General features: G+C 45.5%; 1 protein-coding gene across 4 annotated transcripts in view; it reads right to left on the bottom strand.

Moving 5' to 3' along the window:
• LOC144178006 (uncharacterized) overlaps positions 1-8,111 on the bottom strand; it is a 52,712-nt gene extending 44,601 nt beyond the window's left edge. For 2 of the 4 annotated variants that reach the window (XR_013323913.1, XM_077705556.1), the window contains exon 1: positions 7,916-8,111. Coding sequence is in view for 3 of the 4 variants with exons in the window: in XM_077705556.1 (XP_077561682.1) it covers positions 7,916-7,938 (23 nt within the window). In the remaining variant the exon portion in view is untranslated. The remainder of the gene's footprint in view (positions 1-7,915) is intronic. The other 2 variants (XM_077705554.1, XM_077705555.1) reach the window with 2 other exon arrangements.
• Between the last annotated feature and the right edge of the window lie 6,535 nt (positions 8,112-14,646).

The raw sequence follows: 14,646 nt of genomic DNA, 5'->3' as shown, positions 1-14,646 counted from the left end.
TTGTAATAATGGTGAAGCCTATTTTTTCTTTACAACTACACCGGATGATGTGACAAAAGAAGGATTTTCATAACGAGGAAACCCTTCCCACTCTTCAATTAGGCAACAATTTCGATTACGGTTAACACAGGTTAATTAACACAGTTAATGAATGAATGACTGAATGAAACACGAAAGCATTTTATGCCGGGATACACCGAGAATTTACTGACGTCATATCCATCACGGAAATGACGCCAGTACACCTTTGCCGAAGCGACCTACGAGCAGGACGTCGCTCTCTAAGCACACCCACAAGAAAGCCGCCGACCCGCAAATCAAGCTCAGCTGGAGATTTCACTGCACATTTCACTTTCGTGTTTTAGATGCGAAACATCTCTTGCTCGAGGGGATGTCCCGCGTCCGTGCCCCGTCCGCAGCGCCTCTGATAATGATTTTGGCAGGATGCCCCTAGGGATTGGCCAACCAAAAAAATCCATCACGAGATAGCTTAGCGTTCAAGCACCGTCGTCTTCTTTCCGTAGGGGAACCGCTGAAGAAGAAGAAGGAGAAGAAGACAAATCTGCGAAGAGGAGGGCGTGTACGTTGCTCTCGCCCCGTCCGCAGCGCTTCTGATCATTGCGGCAAAATTCCCCTAGGGATTGGCCAACCAAAGAACCCATCACGAGATAGCTACGCGCTCAACCACCGTCATCATCGTCCCGTAGGGGAACCGCTGAAGAAGAAGAATGAGAAGAACACAAAGCTGTGAAGAGGAGGGCGTGTATGTTGCTCTCAGCCGGTGCACCAATGTCAACAACCTTTACCTCACCAACGCTGACGAAGATTACCGATTCTACCGCAGAGACAACAACATCGACAAGACCATGATGTACGAGTTTCGGCGCCCCGACAACCACCACCTACTCACCGTAACACAACAGTACTTGCGTGCCTTTGCCACCGGTGTGGACCCGGACGCGGAGTTCCATCTGGCGCTACTAAGTCACTCAACATAACGGCAACACAATGGAATCACACGGAACCCCCATGATGCTTCGCATCCTCATCAGGGTTCCCCACGGGAAGATGGTGTAATTCTTAAGTGCGAATGCACTTCTTAAGCGACCCTGAATCACGCGTCCACCGTCCGTCCGCAGCCTAGCAACGGAGCTAGCTAGCGTGCCTAGCAGCGGCGCCGGATTTCCGACGCGTGAGGGCGCTCGCGTAGCGCCTCCTCTCCCCCCTCGCCTACTCTCCAGCTCGCAACACCCTCTCTCGGCGCGCCAGCCAGGCCACTACACCATATAAAAAAATAACAGCATCCGGCGCCCGGTTTCGAACCGAGGACGTAGCGGCCGCAGCGCGACGCTCTACCGACTAAGCCACGGAAGCCACTTTTTTTTTTCTTTACTGCATGGAAAACTACCCTTAATACAGCCTACAAAAGTTATGAGTCATCCAAGAAGATGCATATCACAGCAGCTAAAATTAGCCGTTCGTTAAAACTCTGGCAGGCAGACGCACGCGTCCAACAGATGCAGCCATTCTGGTGGGTCACTTTGCGCCGCATAAATGCTCCGCACCAACGCAGTTTGCTCCCGAAAAATGGACTTCGTTGGGCGAGGGGGTTCCGCGTGCCTGTCCGTCATGCGGCACTTCCACAAGCTATACAATCCGATCACAACAAATATATCATAGGGCACTCCAGTAACATCTCTAAAAGGCAAGAACCGAATTGTATAAGGGGTAATGTCTATGTCCTTTTTAAGAGTTCGTTGCAACACATCCCAGAAAAACACCGCATCCCGGCACAAAACAAAACAATGATCAATGGTTTCAGGTTGATTGCATAAACGGCAATTGTCAGACCAAGGAATAGACATTCCTTTCTCGCGCAACCATGTTTTCACTGGTAGTGTTGATGTATGCAGCTTAAAGAAAAACGTTTTTGCATTTGGAGGAAGACACATACGTGTGACCCGCTTCAAAACACTGTCCTTATGGTGGCCAATGTAAGGCTGGCGATAAACCGGCACTGGGAACAGACTCTCTAATAAAGTGTTTGTCAAAGCCTTCCTGGAAAGGGTAAACAGATATTGCAGGGAAAACCTCGCAGTAAGGAAATTGAAGGTGTCGACCACCTCCTTTAAAAACCCCTATGGCGGCTTCGTACTGACTTCACCAGTGGAGACAAGCAAAAACGGTAAATGAAAACTTATGCGCTGTTGAATAACGTTGAGCAGAAGTGGATGATGCGTCACCTTATAGAAGAAAAACCGAGATACAAGCTGGTGTACAAACAAATGTATCAGCCCAGCACCCCCAGACACTAATGGAAGAAACAAATTGTCCCTACGCATAGGTTCCCATTGGGACCCCCACACAAATGTCGCAAAAACTCTATGTAGAGCTTGTACTTTAGAACGCGCACAGTGGAGTGCTTGCAGCACATAAACAAGCTTTGCGACAAGGAAGACATTACAAACGTGCGCACGCGCAAACACAGAAAGTTCTCGCCCCATCCATGCCTGCGAGGCTCGCTTGACTTTTTGGAGTGCCAATGACCAATGAGGCCCGGTGTTTCGTATTTGGTGCAAAGGTACACCTAAGTATTGAAGTGCGTCCTTATCCCAAGTAATGCCACCAAATAAGGACGGTTTGGCACCCCATTCACCAAGCCAAAATCCCTTTGTTTTTTCCATATTCACAGCTGCTCCAGACACGTCACAAAACTGCCTGGTGAGATTAAGGGCTTCTTGAACGCTTTTTTTATCAGAACAAAAATAGGCAATGTCATCCGCGTAAGCAAGGACCTTAACCTCACAGGATAGCGATGAAAAGCCCCGTACTCTTTCACTCTGCTGAATACTAAGGCACAGAGGTTCGAGATATATGGCAAACAACAAGGGTGAAAGGGGGCAGCCCTGTCTAACAGACGACTTAATCGAAACTGGCTTAGACAGAACGCGGTTGACGACCAGTTGTGTGGTGCACTGTTTGTAACAAAGCTGAATGCCTTTTAACAACACATCCCCTAAATTTACCGCTGCCAATAGTGCGAATAGAAAATCATGAGAAACGCGATCAAATGCCTTTGAAAGGTCAATTTGGATAAGGGCCACCTGCTCTGCCGAATCAGACACACACTCCAATATTGAACGGGCAACATGTATGTTTGTTTGAATGCTCCTACCTCTAATACCGCAAGTTTGATGAGGTCCTACTAAACTAGTGATGACAAGTTGAAGGCGCCTAGATAAAATTTTTGCGAAAATTTTATAATCTACATTGCAGAGAGATATTGGCCGATAGCCGTCAACCGATTTCAGCTTTTGTTCATCTTGCGTTTTCGGAATTAAAACTGTGTGTCCTAATTAAAAGGTTGGCGGCAAAACATCATGGTCGTATGCTGCTGTGAATATGTCTAACAGAACGGGAGCAAGGATAGCAGAGAACTTTTGATAAAACTCTCCGCTCAAACCATCGGGCCCCGGGGTCTTGTTTGTCTTGAGGTCAGAGATGGCAGCCTTAACTTCTTCGAGTGTAATAGGCCCAGAAACCAGAGCGCACTCATCGTCTGTCAGCTTTGGCAGTAAATCAATGAGAGAACTAAATTCTTGCCCCCGAGCTAATAGACTTGACCCCGCAAATAGCGTGCTGTAGTGGTCATGGAAAGCACTAGCAATTCCAGCTGCTTCAGTGTACTTAATACCGTTATGTTGAATTTCGATTACCTCCTTCGCAAGTGCTGACTCCCGCTCATCATTTATTGAACGACGAGTGGGGTAACTATCAAAGAATTTTTCAGTTCTCGACCGAATTAGAGCGCCATGGTATTTTTTGGTAACATATTGCTGAAGTTGTGCCTTAACAATGCCAATTTCCTCTACACCCGATCCCGGACTGACCGCTTCGAGTTCATGAAGCCCTACCAATGTACGAGTTAGTTCCCGTACATAAAAACGTTTTAAAAACGAAAGGCGTGCGGACTCTTCTATTGCGCAATCCCTTACCTCCTGTTTGAATAAATCCCATTTCTGATATAAGGAAAGACTGTGTATTTCAAGAATACTAGTCAAGCAATCGGATATACGTTTACAAAATATTCCATCGGCCAATAAAGAGGTATTAAGCTTCCACAGATCCCATTGAGGCAGCACGCTACGCGGTCTTGAACGTCCTAAGCAAACAGATACCATGCAGTGGTATGTGAAGAAGATCGGGCGTACAATATAGTCAGAAATGCTAGGCATCTCTTCTGCTGAAATGTATATGCGGTCAAGACGGGCAACAAAATGGCAAGTGTCATAGCATTTCACGCGGCCACACTTAACGTGAGAGGTCTAAGAAACAGGAGAAGGCAATACCAGCTTTTACGCCTCCTTAAACGGATGGGCGTGGACATTGCGGCCATCTAGGAGACAAAGCTCTGCAGTGATGAGGACACGGCGGCTGCATTAGAACCCTTTTTAGAACATTACAACGTATGTGTTAGTCCCTCTGCAGGCTTGTCTGGTGGATGTTTTTTGGTTATTAGCAAGAAAGTTGAGTTTTCCAGTCTCTCCTGTAGTATAGATGATGCTAGGCGTTTTATTTGCTGTGACCTTGTTATGGGGGGAAGCCACGGAAGCCACGCTAATTTCAGAGTTAGGAACGCTCCTTATATCTTTAACGCATTCAAACTACGTCGTCAGCGGCGTTGCCTTGGCGACTCAGCGGCGTAATAGCGGCTTGATAACTGCGTGGTGTACACTTGATACTACAAACCCGATGGAAGAGATGGAAGAGGCGGTGGGCTGCGGGTGCCGAGCGCAAGCGCCGCAAGCGGGCCGACAACCGTGCATTCGCACTTTCACATTCTCCCCCTCGGGGAAACGCGGGGGACTTTTTACCCATTCCTACGACAGAGGAATTAACCACAATTTTTTCGCAACTGAACACTTATTTCACACCCTTTCAACACCGTACAGAAATCCAAGCGTGTTGCAGTCGGGCAACACCCTTTTCGTCGCAGAAATATAGTCTTTTTAATTTTAACAGTTGAAATTGATGTTTGACTCGACAGAGCTAAACTTGGGCAATGAGGCTCAACGTACAGGGGGGATTAAAAGAAATACGAACAACGGAGCACACAGCCTCCGTCGCATGCCGCACCGTCTAGCTGCACTGTTAGTAAAGTCCGCGCATGCGTAGTTCTTTCCGAGCGTTTGAGAGTGCTGCCTACTGTTAGGGGAAATGCTTGATAAAGAAGCGACGTGGGTTATTTATTTTTAAGCGTCCCTTTATTCTCTGTCGCCACTCAGTGTTCTGTCTTCTACTACATTCGGCAGCCAAGCGCGCAGCAGACCGATTGCAGCTAGCATGATGCCCTTCAACGATCGTCCTGCTCAGTGGCGACGCAGCGGGAAAAGGCGCCTCAATATAAACTACCGGCGTCTCTTCTTGGTGAAGCATTTCCATTAAACGTAGGCCACACTCTTAAACGCTCTTGAAGAAGTGCGCATGCGCGCAGTTTACTGACTTTGCAGCCAGATGGTGCAGCATGTGGCGGAGGCTGTGCGCTCCGTTGTTCGCATTTCTTTTAATCGCCCCTGTACATGATACGAGCGATCATTGCCCGCGAACAATGTTTCTTTGCTTTTGACCATTTTTTACGAGGTGGAGAGTATGGTATGAGGGTATCTCTCGACTTCACAGTGTAATTATACATGCATGCATGGCGGTAATCAGTCAAAAGCTGAACACGTTTACCACACCCTTTCAACACCCCACAAAAACCAAGGGTGTACAAGTTAGTAAACACCCTTTATTCAACACAAAAAGGGTGTACAGCTATGAAAACGGTGTTTAGCTTCAAGAAAAAGGGTTTAATGGCCTCCCAATGCCCTTTTTATAGTTCTATTATACGCCTTTTGGCCAAAACGGGTGTAAAAACGTTTATTGTGTACGGACAACACGGTCCCGACCAGCCAGTTACAGAGACGTCTCAGCAACAAGGTCGGAAATCCATGTGAGGTGCAATAGCCCGGTCTCCGACGGAGGGAAAGAGCTACCAGCTCTGCTATTTTTCCAGCCTTGCACCAGATGTAAACGCTGCGCCAAAATGTTTAAGCATGCACTTAAACGGAAACGAAGTGCAAGACACTAGCCGCGTTGCATACGTAAAATGTAGGACCATGTAAGCAAATTGATGCAATACTCCTTGTCGAGCAAATATTTTGGGATCAATTATAAATAGAGGGTGAATAACCAAAAAACAATTTTCTTCTGGCTTTTAAATTTTAGGGTTTGAAGAAACCGGCGGGTCGACACTTGGTTTTTTAAAGACTCCTACAATCTTTCGCAGGAATAATCAGGGTGTCTTCTCTAACACCAGGACGCACTCGATTTTTAACGAACAGTTCAGATCGAAACAGGTGTAAAACAGCTGCTTTTTTCCTCCATATATTTATAAATGAATATTCACAGGGATAATAACGCACCCACTACAAAGAGCGAAAGAGACCCCGAAATTTAACCGGTTCGCCTACCGGCGCTGAGCTTGCGAAAGTATTTGCGAAGCAGTTCGGTAGTTGTTTTAGTCTAACTTAAACTGACCGGAACAAAATGCATTCTCCCAAACCTGAACCGCAGCCGAACCGGTGGTTTGATGGTTGTGCATATTGCACGTATTTCAAGTTTTCAGAGAGCTGCCGTTATGAAATAGACACTATTGTTAGCTTTCAATGCCGTTTGTCAGCACTGGTTTCTTAGTGGGCCCATTTCCTAAAAGAGCCCAGGTACTAAACAGTAGAGTACGCCTTTCTTGGTAGGAGGATTGCCGGCACAAGACTGCAGGATTGCAGGAGGATTGCAGGATTGGAGGATTTGATAGGGATCGTCGGCACGCCTTCGCGGCATCATCGATATTGCCGTGTGAGCTGTACTCTGCAAAAGTCCGTGCCCAGCTTTGACCCGCTGCCCTAGCCTCGAGGGGGCAGATGTAGATCGGACTAGGGGCAAAGAAGAACGGTTAGGAGACATACCCACGTAAAATTCCCAGCTTATTAACTACATCCCACATCGTAGCCACGAGATTGCACGCGCGTGCATACTGAGCATCACGTACACGTGTGGGGCACGGCGCAGCCACCTCGTGCCATTCAACATCACGGTCACGTGCGCCGCCTTTTTTGACCACACGAAAACTGTTAGATGCCGTCCCTTATCGGCGAGTCACCAAGAGAAATTCCCGAAGAGGGCGCGTAATTTATAGTCTAAGTATAGTGTCCCGCTTACTCGTGCTCTGAAAATAACTCCGTCTCATTCATTTAGCGGGCCCTGGTTGACCCATGTTTACATACTTTGTATTAGAACTGATTCTCGAAAAAAACTACTATTAAATTCACACATCCAGAGCACCGGTAAGATAACGCTTGCCGTGTGTGCCTTACGTTGTTCCTTATTTAATGGTCGTAAGTCGCGAAGCAAACACCGCATCCTGCGGGCCTGTAAGCTCCAAGTCTAGTATGACTTATAGCATTGCATGTTTTAGCGTCAGCCATAAGAACGGGAGTTTCTTGTATACAGATTTACTTCTGTTAAAATATTTAGTGTGCCCAGTTCCTGCACAGTTATAGACATTTTCATCACTGAATAAACGTTACGAACATAAAGGCAGCCCAGCCACCACGATTGATGCTACTACAATATTGTTATCGTCGCTGGTGTGGCCTTACACATAAACTTCAAGTTTTACTAGCCTTTCCTGTTGATTCACAACTATAAATAATAAACGTTGCTGCACACAATTTTGTGCGGCTCTGAGTAGACAAGTTTACGTTTACGAACGCTTCATGTACCAACGCTTACGGTAAGAATAAATGGACTGAAATTCGTTTTCGTTCAATCAAAGAACAAGAAATCTCTTGAACTTGAATGGTCAGTCACCTACCTTCCATCCATTAGGCACTTCATGGCAAGGCTTGCGAGGTCTCAGAAATATGACCAGACCAATTCTCAGCAAAATGGCCGACAACGCAGCCATAGTGTTACATAGAAGGCTGCAGAACGCTTATGTTGAGGCACAAACACTCGAAGTGGGCAAGACAATAACGTGACTACGAAGACGTAGGTTCCGCTTTCCGAGTGTGTCTGCCAGCGTGTAATATATATTTGTCATTGTTCATTGGAGGCATTGAGTGTGAAATGTTCTTGCGTATTGTAATAAAAACGGAATATAACACCACTAAATTTAAACTGCTGTAAAAGACTGAAGTTTTTTTTTTGTTCAACCGAAATAGTTATCGGTTCTCCTTTAAAGAAGAAAATTTTGTTTATAGTTTGTGTAGTTGCTGTTGTTTATTACTTTTGAAAGAAATACTTCCCCTGCTTGCAAAAGCGGAAATAGCTTCACGCTTGCGCGTGAACTTGTTCCGTCCAAATTTATCCATGGTAACCGACTTTTTTAGTTTCCGTAAATTTTTTTCAATACTTCTTTCTTGAGAGAGTTTGCCTTGAATAAAGAATGTATATTACATTTTTATGTCTGGAGCGTAGAATAGTTGCACTAACGGGTATTCTTAGTTGCATTGATCATGATTGTTGCCGAAGGTATTTCGTTTCACTCATGCATCCAAAAAACAATTGTGCGGGATTTGGGATTTCTGGCAGTCGTGGGTGTACCCAAACATATCTTTCTGTTTGAAAATAACATAATATCAGGATAACAAAAAGTCCCTGGGAGTTTTGCAAATTACCTTTCTGTTTTCACATACCTTACTATCACGATAAAAACTCCCGAAGGAACTCTTCTGGGAGTTTTCTACACAACGCGGAAGTATCTGCTCTGGTTGTCCAAGAATTTTTCTCTAGTGAAGTGAACGTCTCGACTGGGAATGTTCCATTCCCTATGGCCCACGATCCTCAACTGTGTGTCTTGCCTCACTTGAGGTAAATACTTGAAGAATATCTGAGGAGAGTCGGTTCATCTGGCTGTAAAAGCACTCAAGACCACAAACGAAGAAAGAATCTGATAACATGGGGCCTAATTATATATTGTAATGATATGCGTAAGCTCTCAAAAGCCAAAGAAAAGCAACTAATAAAAAGTGAGGCAGGCGTTTAGGGGCGCAAGAGCAAACAAAACGGGTGTGGATTAAAAAGTCCACGAAAACAAAAACGCAAAAAATACTTGTACTGCGTGTGACTCGAATGGGCGTACAGTTCGTCTGTTACAAACATTGAGGGAGCGCTAACGCACCCTTCCCTCCTCTTTGTAATTTGTAAGTCGTCTATGAATTCCCCAGTCATTTGAAGTAACAAATGCGTGATGTGGCGAGTTGGTACATTATGCTAAAACATTTAGCGCCGAGTAATTTTTTTACCCCAGTCAGTTGTTCTCGAGGTCTCCACAAAATGGGCCTATACCAAAACAAAGTGGTAAACGGTCACGCGTGCACGAATGCTGAAATGTAATTCAACTTTCCGTTCTGCTGCAGACCTGATTTTCTCGGCGATTTCGATCAATAGGGGGGGGGACGTGGGGGGGCGGGGGCGCGCAGGACACCGTGGGTAGTGAAACCAGTTGCTGTGAGAGAGGCGAGAAATTGTGCTACCCCCCGGGGAGCCTTTAGACATTGACTATAATCGAAAGTATCTGTCATTGCTTGACCTACCTCTTCTGGGGGGTTTAACTGTGATTTTGCGAAGTCGGATCCAAACAACAATATGTCGCAAGGCTTCCACAATGCTCCACATTCGTCTTCCAAAATCGTGTGCCCAACGTACAAATCGCGAGAATACTCTCACTGCTGTTTCTGATTACGGGCGTCTACGCGCTTTTAAGGACGCAATTCTGCGTCCTTTTCCTCTTTTACCCGAACTTGTTCCTCACAACTAGCTCTTTTTTGCTAGTGATGATTGCTGTTCCGGGTTTGTACACTCTCTTCTCAGTCATCGTTCAACTTTGTACCTTATTGGAAATCGCCCTCAGTACCATACCTCTGTACTTCTCTGACATATCCTGCCTCATTACTTTCCCTGCCCTACAGCGCCATCGTAGCTTTTCATTAGAACAACACCTCTTCTTTCCGCTTACTCTGTTAGTCTTGGTAGCACAAGCATCTCTTTCTACCTCCTGCAGTTGTTTCGTTCCAAGCCGGTACGCTCTCTTTCCTCCAATGGTAATAATGCCTCTTTGCTCTTAGTCAGTAAGGGAATGCGGTGTAGAACAACGAGACGCAGTGGCTCTTTTTCACCCCGTGCTGGCAACTTACAACTCTGGGCACTAGTGCCGCGAGGAACAGAACGGATGAGATGAGTGCGCCCTGCTTCGGCCGGCCGGGCTGGCCGCAATAATGGGACGCCCTCGGAAAACACGGGTTATCCTAATGGGTTAGTATCTTAGGAATTCAGTAAACACTGGTTCTGCAAAATTATTCAGGAGTACCACAGCAGAGCTATAGAACCCCCTAGATAGGTTTGTGTTATTAATACTTTACTAAAACGAACAGTTAGTGCAGTGGTCAAGAATCCTGCATACGAACAGTGTTGCCATAGTAAACACGGTAACATATTCACCCGCAGTGAAATGTTTAAGTTTGTACTATTTTCGGTAATGTTTATAATTTTCCGTTTTCTCACGCGCCCGAGACGTGATCTATTAATCACTACACACAAAGCGATGGGTGTTCTGATTTTTTTTTAATGAGAAACTTTATAAAAACACGAAGTATGTGCAGACACTGTTTGGACCGATAGCTGCATAAGCTAGTGGCCTGTTCAATACAAAAAAACAAGCAATTCAAAAGCAATTCACAAGCACTTCAGCGTCAGAGCGTTGAGGGTCAAGAAAAATTGATATGTACACAAGGTTACATGTCATACAACTGGAATTGTACATATTCACAGATAGACACAACAAATCCAACAGAAAAATAATGTCACTACAAAGATGTTCCACATAGCTAGAGTTTCAGATAACATTTCTCAAGACTTGGAATGCTGTTTAGCGGCAATCTTAAAATTTCTCGCTGTTTTCACCTCTAACCGAAGATCGTTCAATATTTTGACTCCACTGTACTCGATCAAGCGTTCACCATATACATTGCTACATTTGGGAAGGTTGCAATCGAAATTAAAGGCTTGCCTTGTACTACGAGAGGGTAAGGTGAAAAGGCTTAATGGAAAGGAAGCAGTCCACATAGAACTGCTTTTAAATATAAAACTGAGTGACGCTAACACTGCTGGGGGGTGGGAATGCAAAACTATTGTATTTTATTCTAACCTATGTTTCTTGCAAATCTAACATTACCTCAGTGCAATTTATGTCACCTACGGTTCCGAGACTGCACTTATAATCACGAAAATATTTCTCGCGTGTAATGATGTTTTGTTTTCCGTTGCGGGGCGTTTCTACTGCACCGAGATTCTGCCGCGTTTCTCGTCTTGCAGAATTTTTCTATTTGTTTCCATCTTCCTCAGAGGCGTGCACTATGGTGCGACCACGTTTAAATGCGTCCGCTGATGAAGACGCTTCTGGGTGCGTCGCAGTAGAGCCCAAAGAGGGATTTTCTCTTTCTACGTGTACTCCCAGTACAGTCGCCGGAAGGCTTTTTTTTACTGCGCCAATTTGTTCGATTGATTTGTTACAGCGTTTAACGCGCCGACGCTACACAGGCGATGAGGCGCGCCGTAGTGAAGGGCTCCGGATGAGTTTTGATCTCCTGGGGTTCTTTAACTTGAGCCGAAATCTCCAACGCACGAGCGTTACCGCTATTCGCCTCCATCCGAAAAAAATGGCTGCGGCTTAGCTCAGCCAACCTTGGATATGCAAAGCAAAAGCTTGGCTTTGTCTGAGTCGTCGTTTCACTTGGTTAACCTTTAATTTAGCTCTATTGCCCACCACGGATCAACGCCGCTCGGTCCCGTGCTACGCTGACGGTAGAAGGCCGCGTGGTTTTTGCTCGCGGCGAACGCGGTGTTCCTCCTCACCGGGCGTCGCCGAGCGGAAGATGAGTGACGGAGCCAGAGACGGCCCAGAGGCGCTTGCGTGGGAGGCGGCGGGGTTGGTCGGGTGGCGATCAGCTGAGCGCCCGCAACCGTGCGTCGCTCAGCCTATCAGTTGAGCAGAACGACTGAAAACGGGGCCTTGTGCGCAGCACCAAAAGGGGGTCCGGCGAATCACGTGATGAGCTTCGAGGGGTGTGTCACAGGGGTTGTTCCCGAGGTCAAAAGGTGAATTTGCCCATCCGCGGCAGAACGGCTGGACGAAAGTAGTAAAGCTGTGAATTAAAACAGCCGCCGCGGCAGGCAATCGAACCCGCGTCCTTCAGCGCAGCAGAACAACGCCTCAGGCCCTTTTGTTGACCAGTATGTACGCACACCGCACTAAAATAAACATAAATATTTCATTGTGACTGTTGCTCTAGTAATATTCGACTCTAAAGATATCGCATTAGGCCGGGTTTACTAAAAGTTGTGAAGTACTAAGTAATAATGTTTATGTGTTTCAGAAGAATACATCATCTGAACATTGCTAATATTACAAACACAAAATAAGAATTTCATTTCTAAAATACATAATCCTGTGTTATTAGCATTTCAACTTTACTCCAAAATCGTTTATGCTACAATGAAGCATTTGTCATGCCAACGGGCATTCTATCGCAAAAAAAATGATGTCAGCCCACCCTCGAAAGCCTTAATCTGAATTTTTTAATAGTTTACTCGTAATAGAAAGACACGTACGCACGACCGTACGTCGTTAAATTCTTCTTGAACGTCACCAGTAATAATTCCGCTACATTTATCCCAAAAACTTCGAGGAGCCTTGAGGAGCGTCCTTGTGTACCATTTTCTACAGAAGTAGACGCCAGTAAATTATTACTTAGCTGATGATCCATGTCGCTTCAAGGAATCAGTGGTAGTTTTCATATTTTTTTTCTTAGACTTGCGCTTCTTGCTACCTCGTCTTCAAAATTCAATAAAAATTAATCACGACAATACCCTCTCGCATTGGTAGAATTAACGTGTGTCATTTCATTAAAACAGAGAGGCAGTGAGTGCACTAGAAGCTTTGTCCCTCTTTAAATAAATACCAATAAAAATACAAAACGAATATTAGGATTCTTGAAGCTTTCGGGAGCTTTTGGGCTCTTATTGTATCAACAATTGTCGTAGGAATAAGAGTACCCACACACTGCATCAGACGTCTTATTGGGAATTAAAATTTTTTGTATCGCTGATCTGTGTGAATGCTGCTCTTTGCTGGTATTTCTATGACTTTGTAAACTTTAGAGATGCATTTTACTAAATTGTTTGTTGTAAGCGCCTGCGGGTATAATTTCAACTTCTCTTAAAGCGAAACTACTTTCTGTCCAGAATACGGAAGAACACACTCCAGAAAGCCGACTTTACACATGTGCCTCAGGAAAAAAACTTTCCACGTGGTCCCAATAAAACCTGGATCCCTCGCCTTCAGAATCCAACGTTTATATGATGGCGCCATTTCGACATGGTCGAGAGGGAGCGCAACTTCAAAAGCGGACGTTTAAACAATAGGTTTCATAGAAGAGGTAGAGAAAAAACGTTCATTGAAACAACGGGGACGGGGTAGAGAAGTAAAATTCTTAGGAGCTGTGGGCGGCCATCCCATTCCGGTCGCGTAACGCGGCTGCCATCCCCGCCCGAGAGATCAGGGCCTCCTGGCCTTCGAACTGGCAGCTCTGCAACGCGCACTCCCACTGCTCAAGGGTAGGCTATCTGGGTAGTAGAGGGTTGGTGGGGCACGTCCACACGAGATGAGCTGTGGTGTTAGGCTCATGGCATTGGGGGCAGTTAAGTGGGTAGTTATTAGGAGATACGTGGTGGAGATGGAGGTGATTGTAATACGTGTTGGTCTGAAGTCGGCGTCAAATGCGGGCGTCAGCGGTAGAAAGGAAAGAGTTGGGATGCGGATAGGTGCGTCGGGTTGCTCTGTAGTGATAGAGGAGGTCAGTGTTGGCGAGGACCCGTAAATATTATCAAGCACTCCATAAAACAATGGGGGCCAAGATACACAACCCCCCCACCGGCATAAAACTAAGATCCACATTCACATGGCAGGATATACAATGCGCTGCGTTTCCGAGGAAGAAACTCTATCCGTCTACCACAGGGCGAACAGGGCCACACTGTGCAAGTCTAAAGTCGGCGATTCAAATGAGAACTTGTCAATGAGGAACACTTGTGATTTCAACAAGCGCAATCTCTTTAAAACGTGTATTCCTTCCAATTTACGATTAAGTGCTACCCTCATCCATCACTCCACGGCATTTATTCTTGGTTGCACTTTGGCACTTTGCCATTTAAATGGCACGCAAGAAATCTTCGCATTTAAGCCATCGTCGTCTTTGGACGGAACCGTGTTTGATTTTTTGAAATGGTACAAGCCGGCTTGGTTGGTAAAACACAGCAGCACTTTTCAGCAATAAATAATAATTAATTAGAAGTCAGAGCTCAGCTATTGTTCAATATTTTAGCAAATCTATGTTTAGGCAGCACTTAGAAAAACATCTTGTCATGTAAACTCTGAATTTCAAATCAGCAAGTCCGAAGCACAAAAACGCAACTATGGAAACTAAGAGTGGACCGGTTTTGAGAGCAACGTTCTGTTCTAGTGAAAAAAGCTATTACAAATTTCTC

Source organism: Haemaphysalis longicornis, unplaced genomic scaffold (genome assembly GCF_048455015.1).
Source record: "Haemaphysalis longicornis isolate Haplotype H1 unplaced genomic scaffold, Haemaphysalis longicornis Haplotype H1 scaffold_37, whole genome shotgun sequence".
Taxonomy (NCBI): Eukaryota; Metazoa; Arthropoda; class Arachnida; order Ixodida; family Ixodidae; genus Haemaphysalis; species Haemaphysalis longicornis.
This window is presented reverse-complemented; position numbering and strand designations above follow the sequence as displayed.